The sequence below is a fragment of the Schistocerca nitens genome, chromosome 5 (genome assembly GCF_023898315.1).
Source record: "Schistocerca nitens isolate TAMUIC-IGC-003100 chromosome 5, iqSchNite1.1, whole genome shotgun sequence".
Taxonomy (NCBI): domain Eukaryota; kingdom Metazoa; phylum Arthropoda; class Insecta; order Orthoptera; family Acrididae; genus Schistocerca; species Schistocerca nitens.
The window spans coordinates 86,141,277-86,155,005 of NC_064618.1; the positions used below are offsets into that span (position 1 = coordinate 86,141,277).

A 13,729-nucleotide genomic window follows, 5' to 3' on the forward strand; every position below is an offset into this window, starting at 1 on the left:
AGACAGACAGAGACTGGATGTCACTTACTGCTCAGTGGCTAAACACACTGATGGGCTGGTAAAACCATGGTTAAATACAGCTTCTATGTGTTTTATAGTTGTGGATTGCATGACATATTGATGTCAAAAAAGGAATGTTCAAATGTGTGTGAAATCTTAAGGAACTTAACTGCTAAGGTCATCAGCCCCTAAGCTTACACACTACTTAACCTAAATTATCCTTAGAACAAACACACACACCCATGCCCGAGAGAGGACTCGAAACTCTGCCGGGACCAGCCGCACAGTCCATGACTGCAGGGCCCTAGACCGCTTGGCTAATCCCGCGTGGCTATTGATGTCACTCGGAACCATCTGGTACAGGGTAATGGTCGGGGTATGGCATAACTGGCAGACCGTGTTGATGAGGCAGAAGTCAGTCAAGCTCCAGTGGCTTCTCAAAGACTCATCCCGTGGCACTGATACCGAGGACGGTTTGACAGAACTCTTGCTGCTGCTGAGGAATGCTGATCAATCATGGGTAGCCGTGGCCAATGTCCATGGACTGATTTCAGCGCTCATGGACTGATGACACAGGAGCTGATCATGCAGTCCAGTGACCAGCACATGGTGTCTGGCTGTGCCTTTGCTGCAGTTCTGGGCTAAAGCTTCTGTTCCAAGTTCTATAGTTTTACTCACTGCAATCTCCTTCTGTCTTGGAAGAAACTTCACCCACTAATTTTGGTTGAAACAGTCACCAGTTTAATAACAATTATATACACTTCATATTTACATTCCCAGTGTCAGTTTATCATCATTTACACTTCTTTTCCTTATTGATCATTCTAGCACTTGGCTTTCACCTAAGTGCATTTGCAGCTATATTACACATCATGAGAAAGGAATGGGGTTCAGGAAAGGTATACTACCTGCATAAACTTCCAGCCTTTCCACTTAATGTGAACATGCTAAAACTCTCATTTCCCACCTCATTTGCAAAGCACGTATTGAGTAACTGTCAAGGAAAAACCCACAAATATTCCTGAATATTGTGTTAAGGTACATCCTACATTTTACCTGCTTGCTGGCACTAACCCCAGAAAAACCAGGCATGCCTTGACCTGTATAATTCTTTTATGTAAACTATATGTGTACTGTACTGTTGTCTTGTCATGAACTAATCAACAATGAAAAATGTTACATTAGAAAGGAGTCAGTAGTAGCATTTCCATAGTTGCATTCTTAATCATATCGACCAGGCAGAAGTCTATGACAGACTACTTCATCTTACCCATGATTCTAACTTCTCATCTTCACAATAAATTCCCAATTCTTCATGGAAAAACCTTAATATCTCCACAAACAGGTACTTCTTCCTCCATGAGAAAACAAATAATCCAGCAGCCCCACTTCATCGAGCCTTCTGCTACCATCCTATTTCCTGGGTCACAGCTGCTTTACAGCTACCCTCCTGCGCCTATTCTACATTTCACCTCTCAGTATGAGAGAGTACTTCCTGCCCAAGATCCACTTTTCAAAAGCTTCATAAAACCTTCTGGTCATGTTCTTCTGTATTAACAAATTTCTACAGATATTTGTGGTGGATTTATTGCTATTATGTGCAAACCTGAGCAGTTTAGTTGATATCTTTAATGATAACCTCTCATCCATGTGATGTCTCAGCATATTGCCATTTTGGGTCACTTGGGTATGATGTAAAGACAGAAAATCTGAACTATTCAATTCTGTTCTGACACTTAAGCCACGCTGTACTTGGCCAGTGCTGAGCTACCACTGGTTACATCTATGTCGTTAATATACATGCTATATTCCAAATATGCACATCTTCCACATATCTAAGTCTAATCTAAAAGCTTCTCTAACCCATTACCTAAACTATTACAGTTCTTATTTTATCCTTCAAAAATGAAACTTATGATTACTTTGGCCACTTTTAAGTCCACTCAGTACCCACTGTTTCCCATGTCTAAACTAGGCAACCTCCTGGCACTGGCTTGCTTAATGACCTTGTTTATGATAAACCCGACAAATTGTATCGTGTGACTCAGTGCATGGAGATGGATGACCTTGAAAATGACATTGTGTACAAGTTACTGGCACTAGAGGTTTGGCCCTCAGGCCATTCTTAAATACAGCATTTGTGTCTACACCCGACATATTGACCAACAAGGACACAAGTATACAAAGCTATAGAATGTACAGATTCCATGAATGAAAAAACTCTGTGCACCTACTCACATCTGTTAGTGTCTCTGTTAATGTTCAGCACTGTCTTCCATCCATACACTCCCTGCCCTCTTCCGGAAAAAAAAAAAAACTGGTTGCTCCTGGTACTGGGTTGAGTTCTCTGGGATGGTGGATATGGCCGACAACAGAGGCAGCTCCGTGTGAGGATACAATTTTTCTTTACAAATTTATACAGCTTGGATTCCACCATGAAACTGGCCAGAAGTGACTTGATGGACATCAGAAAGTCTTTAATTATTCCATCCTGCAAGTACAGTCAGTCAAGCACATTTTCCTCTTCATGGGATATTCAGTGCTATAACGGCTCGTGAGCTGTTTACACAGTGGAGCCCTGACATGGTGCACTGACTCGGTAATGGTGTGGAGACCACATGTGGCTCGGCTACAGCACAGAGCATGCAGAGGGTGATTTCAGTCAGCATGATGGAAGGACTAAAATATGACTGAACTGCTGGTTGGGCTCTGGCGATGGTGATGGCAAGCAATCCTATGGAGGTGGTGGCTAAAGTGGCGTTGGCTGCCTAACCTGGGCAGACAGGAAGACGTCACTCCTTCATGGCCTGATGGTGGCAGAGTTATGGTGATGTGGAGATGCACAGAGACTGTCCATTACTTATTGCTCAGCTGGCCCAACACACTGGTGGCCTTGTACTGCTGTGGTCAAATAGTGCTTCCATGTGTTGACAGTTGTGGAAGGTTTGACATTTTGGTGTCATTTGGAACCATCTGGAACAAGGCAATGGCTGGGGTCTGGTGTAATTGGCAGGGCACATTGACAGTAGGTCGAGAAGTCAAGCCTGAGTCGCTTCTTGAAGACTGGTGCCAGGGCACTGACACCCAGAACAGTGTCACAGAAATTGTGCTGCTGCTGAGGCATGCTGATAAAGCATGGACAATTGCCAACTGCAAGACTTTTGACTTGTGGTCTGATTTTGTCACTCATGCCCTGGTGACACATGAGCTGATTAGTCATTTCAAAGACCAGCACCTGATGTCTGGCTGTGCCTTCATTGCAGTCCTGGGCTACAACTTCTGCTCCTAGTTCTTCTATAGTTTCATCCATTACATGGGAATTATGTGACCTGAGCGTAGACATCTGATACCATATAATTCAAGAACCAACCAAGATCTTACAGAATCCATGCCATGCAGAATTACTGCTGAGCTGCATATCAAAGGTTAACCAACATGCTGTTAAGCAGGTGATAATAATGCTTCAGCTTATAGTAGGATCATTTATTATATGCAAAAAAATATATTGACTGGAAATCATCTTGCAGTTACTGAGAGTAAATATTTTTCAATATACAATTCTAAACAGACACGAACAGTTCAATAGTAATCTCATTCAAGACTGATGATAAATATCTACTTCCCAATTCCTGACACAGAAAAAATGGGGGCAAAACTGTTGTGTATACAATGCAATATCAGTAAAATAGTCTGTTGCTGCTATACAGTATTAAATTGCTGGAGAGTGGGGTCACTAAGTTCCTTCCTGTTATTTCAAACTATACTTCTCACAAGCAGGACCAAAGGGGCTCGTTACTGTCTATAATGTAGCAGAAGAACATACTTCATGCATTTGTAAGCATATTTGTAGTTGTGGAAGAAGTTTAAACATTATTCCATTTATGAATGAATGTGGATTTTATTACATACACTGGAGATGGAGCATTAATGTAATACTCCATGAGGCATTAAATGTGCTAGGCTAACATACTGCTGCTTTGGCTTTGTAGTTGTGCTGGGCAGGAAGAATTGTTCACAAAATTTTTCCTCTCAGTGCATAAGAAAGGGTGCTCATTACAGTCATCCACAATTAAAATATATGCACTTGGTAAATTATATAGATGAAAGAAGAGGATTATATCTAAGTACATTTCATGACCACTCACAACAACGATGCACATTTAAAAAAATTGCAGGTGTACAATACAGGGTGATTCAAGAGCAACGTCACATGTGAGGGTATACTATATGTGAAAATACAGCAAAGAAGTCCTATTAACATGCGTCTGGTTTTTGATCATTATGGAACTGCTGCAGGTTGAAGACTACACACATCCATAACGGGTATGAAGACAAGTGTGAATATTACAAATATTACTTAACGAAATGCTGTGTAGGCACTGTGGTGGACAAAATAAAGATGGAACACATGACTGATTCATCCTACAAGAGGTGTGAGAGTTCTCCAACAGATGAGATTGAAGTGGTTGGGTCATGTGAAGGGAATGCACCTAACTCAAACTCCACACCAGTATTTGGAGATGGAGGTATCAGGAGAAAGACCAACTGGGTGACCTAGAAAGAAATGGACAGACCAGGTTAAGGAAAAGCTCAAGAGGAGAGGAGAAACATGGGATGTAGTGGAGAGGGAAAAGCTATACCAGGATAGAAACCAATGGAGGCATATTGTTCACCATGTTACTACCCGGCTCGCTGGAAGGAAATCATGATGATGATGATGATGATGATGGCAGCACTGTGACATCGCACCAAGGCAACAGCTGCAAGTGTGGATCAGAGAGCAGTCGTGTGTGTGTGTGTGTGTGTGTGTGTGTGTGTGTGTGTGTGTGTGGTGTTTATTTGAGCAAGTCCATTGGGTCTGTGAATACCAACATGCTGTATACATTCACCCATTCAGAATGCACAGACATATTGTTTGTGCATGGGTACTGTAATGGTATAGCCCATCCAGCTGTTACAGAAATACCAGAGACATTTCCCTAATTAAAATACTCCCTGTGCCAAGGTATTCCCCAGGACTTTTCAAACATTATGCGAATCTGGAACACTACCCAGCATACACATAACATCAGAATGTGAGGCCGTCCAGTCAGCTGAGGAAAGGGAAGATGATATTACAATGGTATAATGGCATCCCATCACCAGTACACAGTGCATTTTCCGCCAGCTTGATATTCCACAAACATGAGTGTGGTGTACATTACATTCCGAGGGCTTTTACAATTCCACGTGCTGCCTGTGCAATATCTGCATCCAGGTGACTCAGTATGCAACCAACAATTTTGTGAATGGTTGGCTGTACACGGATAAGTTGTGCAATACATTATTTACAGATAAAGCTAAATTTACATGCAATGGTAACACGAATGCCCGCAATTCTTATACATGGGTGATGGAGAATCTACATGACAGTAGGGAAATAAGATTCCATGCTAGGTTCTCAGTTAATGTCTGGTATGGTATGACTGATGACCTGGCAATAGGGCCTGTGTTCCAGCCAAATTGCTCGACAGCCACAGCAAATCCACATTTCCTGACAGAAGACCCACCATCACTTTTAAAGGAAGAGACATTAGGGCAACAATGGGAAATGTGCCTGCAACATGATGGATCACCAATTCACCATACTGGACAAGTATTCCAGTATCTGAATAACACATTTCCTCAACTGTGAACTGGCTGTGGTAGACCCCATTAAATGGAATGCAGGATCATCCAACATAACACCATTAGACCTCTGTTTATGGGGCTGGTTAAAGATGGCTGTGTGTACAATGAAGGTGGATACACATGAAGAACTTGTCACTTGCATCACTAATGTTGTTGCCCACAATAAAGCCTGTTGACATTAAGTTCAATGTGCAACACAACACACTCCCCAATGAGTTGACAAGTACAGTGAGAAGGATTGGGGTTTTTCTGAACATCTCATGTAGGATGGATCAGTCATCTGTCCCACCATTATTCAGTCCACCACAGCACCTAAACAGCATTCTGGTAAGTAATATTCACACTTGCCATCATAATCATTCATGGATATGTGTAGTCTGCAACACACTCCAGTTCCACAGCAGTAGAAAATCTGACACATTTTCACAGAACTTTTTTGGTTTTGGTTTATTTCCACACGTAAAATCACCTCACAAATTATGTGTCATTGTTCATTGTTCCTGAATCACATTGTATATGCAAATGTCAGAACTGTTCCCTGTTATCTACATAGTACTTAAAAAAATTGAGAATGACACCAATCCCGGTGCTCATCTCATATTTGAAGAGTGTAGACTTGAAAAAATAAATGGAGCGAACTGTGTTGTGTGTTTATAAATTTTAATGTTCATTTCCTTTACTTGCAGTTGTCTGAGCCACTTTCTCTTGGCCCAAGAGTACGCCCAACAGAGCTTCCACTGGATTACCAGAGTACATTCGTGGGCACACCAGCCACAGTTATTGGATGGGGGCTACCTTATGTAAGTAAACTACATGTAAATCTGTACATTTCACACCACTGTTAAGTACAGCAGATGATACTTCTTATTGTATCACATGTTGGGGTTCCTTCCTGTTCCATACACATATGGAAAATGTAAACTACATGTAAATCTGTACATTTCACACCACTGTTAAGTACAGCAGATGATACTTCTTATTGTATCACATGTTGGGGTTCCTTCCTGTTCCATACACATATGGAGCGGGTGACAAATTATAGTTTAAAAGCCTCTGTGCACACTGTAATTAGTCTAATCTTTTCTGTGTAGTCCATTCCATAGAGATACATGTAGTGTGTTCCTATATTGCTCACTTAATACAGGTTCATGAAATTTCCAGGTAGGTTTTTGCAGGATAACAGGCATCTATCTTCAAATGTCTGCCAATTTAGGTTTTCAGCATTTCTAATGTCCTCTGTTACTGCTATCTGGTGTGGATTCCACACACAAGTGTTTTTTGTAAGCAGTCTACCTTGTAAACTAAGAATATTTTCCCAGCATCTGGCCAGGGTAAGAATGAGTCTGTGTGATCATTCCATTTAATATCCTTAGTTTGATTGTATTTTTGGAGGGATATGTTATTGTCCATCTATTTGTTGTTGTGTGTATGTAGTGACATCATAGGCTCCATATTGGAGATGCTCAGAATAGCCATTTCCACCATATTGATGACGGGTCAGCGCAGATGGGTGGAATCGGACACTTCCGTAATGCCGCTGGCAGTTATAAAGTTGAAGGGCATGAAAGGAAAGCAGTGGTTGAGAAGTTCATGAAACAGGACTGTAGCTTAACCCTGATGTTATTCATTTTCTGAAATGAGCAAGCAGTAAAGGAAGCCAAAGGATAATTTGGAGAATGGATTCAAATTCAGAGCAGGGTGTATAAGCGGACAAGGAAAAAAATTCCTGGATTTTTCCAGATTTCCGGTTAAAAATTCACTTCCTCCTGGATGAAAACACACTTTTCCCATGTTATTAAGTGACAGGATATTTTCCCTCGGAACTGTAAAACTTATCAATCCTATGAATGGTTACGTTTTTAAACATGGGCGTAGAATTTCCTGGCACTTTAGAAAACGAAACTCGGGGAAGAAAACCCCTTTTGGAAATATTTTTGATGTGCAGGAACATGTACGCTGCATATTTTCATATTACCAACATATAAATTTGAATTCCACCAAACACCGCATGTTACTTACCGAACCATTGAAATCGAGATTGCGATGCGCTTTTGTGAGCCAGTTATAGCTCATGTCACGTGACCCTGCCAGACGATGACAGCAGATATTCAGACCACAGGAAATGTGATGTAGTCAGGTAATAGCAACATTACTGTTAAGTAGCACGGAATAACAAACAGGAAAAGTTAATGTTTTAAATTAACATACATAGTGTTGCTACATGAAAAGCAAAGCTTTCACATATAATATTGGTCTCCAAGGTTAATAAGCTGCAAGAGAAGCTGAGCTTTCACCATGGTTTACACATATCATGTTGATCTTTTTTGCACATTTTACATGTTAAGATATATCACAAAATGAGCCAGTAAAATTTTTAGCCGATTCCAGAGACTTGTCCTCAAAGTTTTCCACAAATAAATTAGCTACCACAGAGGAGAGAGAGCTTCCCGTAGCACTAAATTAATTTGCTCATAATAACGACATGAATGTCTGATCTTATGGGATCGAAATTCTTCAAAATGGCTCGTCATCAAATGCTCTGTGGTTTAAGAAATTCACCGTACATTCTAGCACATAGTTCAAATTGCTTAAAAAGAAATTTGCTTTGAAAGTAACACTTTTCAAACCACCATTTGCAATATTTTCCCACGCCATGTTAGAAATAGGTTCGTTTCAGTAGCTGTCAGAGAGCGCCAGATAACAGGCGCCACTGCGCTTTGGCAAGCTACTATGATGCAGGAAGCCTGTATCTTCATATGTGTGAAACATTAAAAGATCTTGCATTATATCATAAAAGAAAAAAATACATCAGAATTTCGTGAACCATTCTCACATGGCATATTTAAAGTGCATACTTAAAGAGCATATTCATATGTCCAGGTTCCCAATGAAGTAGGCCTCAACCTGATATTAAGCTTTTCAGTGTGGGTTTTGGGATGTAAATTTTCTTGGAGTACCAGTGCTGCATTAACTCATTTTTGATTCTTCATTATGGCATTATGCCATACGTGCTAAAAGATGAAAATGTGCACTTGAAATGCAGCGAACAGTTTAAATTAGCCAATAGTGTGGAACTAAACACTTCTTTTCAAATACATTGACTGCCTCAGCGTAAAAGGTTAATAAAAACCAAATTTCTTTAGGAAACTGACAAAAATATCTTGATTGTTCTACAAGGCGATTAATACATGGCTGTCAGAAAAGTGGAAATAAAATCTGAAACTAGTAACATATATTAGCCTTCCGTAATTATGTGAATGTATTTTAATTAACTTGATAGCTCCTGGCCACATAAATCCGTTTTGTTTTCATTTGACGTGAGAGCAGTGAATGAAGAGGAAATAACAAAGTCACTAAATGTAAACACGGGTGATGTGGAGACTACACACTTTCCCACTATAACTCAGACTGCTCTGTGCATCAGCCCCGTATCTACAATATTTCCAAACCACCGGGACAATACTAGATAGTGGCTCCCCCCTCCCTCGAGTGTTTGAGGTAGGACGCCAAAAATAAAAAATAATCGACTTTTCAAAAATATGTTCTTTTTGTAGTGCACATCCTTCTGAAGAGTCTGATATATAAAACATAATTATATGTTCGATGAAATGTAACACATGCTATTTGATCTCAAGTATGCCATAGTCCAGTGCCACGCCTCTTCACACAGCATTCTTCTATCACACATCACTCTATTTTGCTCCGTGGAATTGCAACGTATATATTTTATACTAGATGCCATCAAACTATATTCAGGATAGTGGAAATTAAAAGTCTTATGGTGCCTCTCCTGCTCCTAAAAACCTTGCATTTAATACTGGATGGGATTATTTGTAATCGGGAGAACTAGAACTCTTCAGAAAATTTGCACTCTTTATTGCCTGTTAGATAATAACTTTCTGTTTTGGGTATAAATTAAGTATTGGATACATAAAACCAGTAAAGATAAGAGAAAAGCAATACAGTATACATTTCTTCAATCCTTAGCTACCAGCATTGTTCTCTCTACCCTTGCTACTGCTTTCATGGCATGCTTTCCTTTCTGCGAAAGAATCTATTACCTTGAAGTTCATCAAACGTTTTGCTACACGAAAAATCAAAATATCGTTGTCTAATACTGCATAAGCTGTTAGTACAAATAGTACCCAAGACTGGTGTGGTTTCTTGATCTGATTACTTCTATTTTGTCACTGTCTGCTAGATAAAACAAAATAGGCCTTCCTGACATTGCAGCAATCGTAACACGCACTGAATAAACGAGGCTGTTTTGGCACAAATGGTCATTTTTATAACACAACAGAATATAATTCACGAAGACCAACATAGAAGGCCTATTAGGCCTACTACAAGCAAAAAGCTTTATGTTAGAAAATAGTTTCACATTTCATTCATACGCTCCAGTTTCTCGAGGATGAGATCAAAAAGTAGTAGTACGAGATTTTTATATAAATTGGAATCATATTCTTTCCATAATTTGTGTGATGTCCCCGTTTCTTCTCCTTCCTCATTCTAACAAACAATCTTGTCATGACTAATTCTGGAACTATTCCGGCCTTTGTCAAAACTTATTTGCTGGTTAGCTTCACTAAACCTGGCAGAATCACCGGTATAGTTATCCCTGATTATTGTCCAGTTAGGCACTGTTATGTTCATACAAACCCTTTTCCATGCTACATCCAGAATAGAACTTAAGCGGCTGCTACATGGGGACTGTACAACTGGCCCTTACTAGTGTAGAGATCTACCCAAAAAGTTTCTGACAAAATTTCATTTTCTTGGGTACACGTGAAGATAATAAGTAATTTTTCTTACCTGTTATTCCTGTTAGTCGTTTATTTCCACTCTGGTAGTCTCAATCTATGGATTTTGCTATTAATTATAACAATGCTGATCATTCGCAAACCCAATCAACCACATAATTAGACTGCGATAGGCGTCCACTTATTCGGCTTCACTCCGCTCAGTTCGTATAGCCCGATCCCCTTTTGCCTCCAAGAAAGTTTATTTCTAGATGTGACGATGATTCCCTTGATAGAGACATCACGTACACTGTGCACACATTAAAAAATCAACTTATGATTCATTCAAAAATCAACTTACAGAGTGTGTTCAAAAGCCAACAGGGATGTGTTTCAAAATAATATGAGTAAACTGTAGACCAACATGCGCTGGATGCTAGGTGCTTTGTGAAACAAGGTTTTTTCTCCTCAAGAATATGAATTTACCTGCCACCCCCCCCCCCCCCCCACGCCCCGCCCCAATTGTCAACCAGGTCTGATACCCCATGTCTGCTTGTGTCTGTATATGTGCGGATGGATATGTGTGTGTGCGAGTGTATACCTGTCCCTTTTTCCCCCTAAGGTAAATCTTTCTGCTCCCGGGATTGGAATGACTCCTTACCCTCTCCCTTAAAACCCACATCCTTTCGTCTTTTCCTCTCCTTCCCTCTTTCCTGATGAAGCAACTGTGGGTTGCGAAAGCTTGAAATTTGTGTGTGTGTTTGTGTGTTTTTTATTGTCTCCTATCAACATACCAACGCTTTCGTTTGGCCTTGTTCATGTTTTATTGTTGCAGCAATATTCTTCAGTACGGGTTACAGTAATATCCTTTGTTAGAGTATCGATTCTTACCAGTTAAAATTTTAAAAATTTAACTGAAAACTAGAACAATGAAAAATTCCCGCAATTCTAAAAAATTCCCGGGTTTTACCGGTTTTCTCCCGGATGAAAAAATTCCCCGGTTTTTCCTGGATCTCCCGGTTGTCCTGGTTCGTACACACCCTGTCTGAGAGAAGAAAGAAAAATTTTGAAGTGTAATTCTGTCAGAGACAGCAAAAGGACTTTGAAGTGTACTTGAATGGAGTGGAGAGTGTCTTGAAACGAGGATATAAGATGAACATTAAGGAAAGAAAAACAAGGATAGTGGTATGTAGTCTAATTAAATCGGGTGATGCTGAGGGAATTAAGATTAAGAAATGAGACACTAAAAGTAGTGAATGACTTTTGCTATTCAGGCAGTAAAATAAATGATGGCCAAAGTAGACAGAATATAAATATGTACACTGGCAATGGTAAGAAAAGCTTTTCTGAAAGAGAGATTTTGTTAACATCCAATGTATATTTCAATGTTGACAAATCTTTTCTGAACGTATTTTTCTGGAGTGTAGCCTTGAATGGAAGTGAAATGTGTATGATGAGCTGTACAGACAAGAAGAGAATAGAAGCTTTTGAATGCTGAAGATTAGATGGCTAGACCGCATAACTGATGAGAAGGTACAGAACAGAACTTGGGGAAGAAAGAAATTTGTGGCAGAACTTGTTTAAAAGAAGGGATAAGTCGATAGGACACATTCTGAGTCATCAAAGACTTGTCAATTTAGTATTGGAGGGAAGTGTGGGACTAAAAATTGCTGATGGAGACCAAGAGATGAGCACAGTAAGGTGGTTCAAAAGATGAGGGTTGTAGTAGTTATCCAGAGATAAAGAGGCTTGGACAGATGTACCAGCACGGAGAGCTACATTGAACCAGTCTCCGGAATGCAGAAGACGAGAACGAGAATAACAACAACATGCAAATCGGAGTCTTCACAGGGTCACATAAACTATCAATAGGCACTTAAAAGAAATTTATAATCACACAAGATTTCTTCTTCTTCTGCCAGAATGGTAGAAGGGTGACTTTTCTTCTCATATGACATAAATTTGTCGAAAAGCCTTTACAAAATCCAAGTTGAACAATTGTTGGCTATTATCAAGAAAGGTGGTTCAAAATTCTGTTATTAACTACCTAGTCAAAATTTTTTGAGAGCATAGGAATTGTGGAAATGAACCTATAACTAAGGGGTCAAACAGTTATCTCTACTTTTGTGATTGAGTACTACCACTGCATATTTCAATGGCTCAAAAAATCACTGATCACAAAATGGGTTCGTAGTGTAGTGGGAATATGTGTATAAAATAAATTTCTCATCTACTTTGTGAGCTTGGTTGTCAATCTAGTACATTCTCTTTGAATAGTTGAGTAGTGTGACTATGTCTGCCTCCATGGCCAACAGGATTCAATTCCTGGTACTTCCAGGGATTTTTCCCTTGTGGAAGGACTGGTACAGGATGCACTCAACCTCATCAGGCCACACAAGGAATTACTCAACTGATTAGAAGTGATTCCAAGGTTAAGACACCCGACAGCAATAGGGGGAGTGGTGTGCTGACCATGTGTCCCTCTGTACCACATCCGATGATGCCATTGTCAGAGCATGACAAGCCAGTCGTTTGGGTCTGACTGGACCACCAAATGGATCTTTACCTGATGGGGACATTTCATCATTGCTATCAGACAAATCATTTATTAGGGGACTTACAAGTATCTCAAGATAAATTGCCAATTGCTTATGCTCATGTCCTACTTTTATTGTTAGGAGTTTTACTATGAGACATTACAAACAAATGTCCTCAATCAGTACAATTCAGGATGAAACCCATACAAAAATCTCCACATCCATGGCTCCAAATTACTTCTACTAAATCTTATTAGTACAGTTTCTAACTCCTTAATAAATTTTAAAACATTTCCTGTTGGGTATTTGTGCAGCATCTGTTTGTTACCTGTCTGGGTTAAACATATAATAATTTAAACGTAATAACTTGAGATGTTAAGGGATATGTATTGGCAGTTTGTGTATAAAAGCATGGTAACTCAAAATATTTTCTGTGTTCCCTTATGGCAATTGGATTGTTGAAGAATAGGGTTATAGGCCCATTCTTCTTCGCAGAGCCTACAGTTAATGCAGCAATGTACACAGACAAGGTGGAACTTTATACTGTGCCACAACTTCCTCATCAGGTGCCTTTTTTTTTTTTTTTTTTTTTTTTTTTTTTTTTTAATCAAGATGAGGCACCATGCCATCTTGCGAACATTTGAGGGATTTTTTTGTATCATGAGCTCCCAGGTTGCTGGACTGGGAGAGGTTGCCCACCTCCCAGAAGCATATACATTATGCTACTTGATTTTTTCCTATGGGAGTTTATCAAGAATCTAAAGTACCAGACACCAGTTCATG

General features: G+C 39.8%; 1 protein-coding gene across 1 annotated transcript in view; it reads left to right on the top strand.

Annotated features, from left to right (window-relative positions):
• LOC126260243 (chymotrypsin-2-like) overlaps positions 1-13,729 on the top strand; it is a 168,948-nt gene that overhangs the window by 97,203 nt on the left and 58,016 nt on the right. Inside the window, exon 5 of the mRNA XM_049957556.1 lies at positions 6,357-6,470. Within this exon, the coding sequence (XP_049813513.1) occupies positions 6,357-6,470 (114 nt within the window). The remainder of the gene's footprint in view (positions 1-6,356; positions 6,471-13,729) is intronic.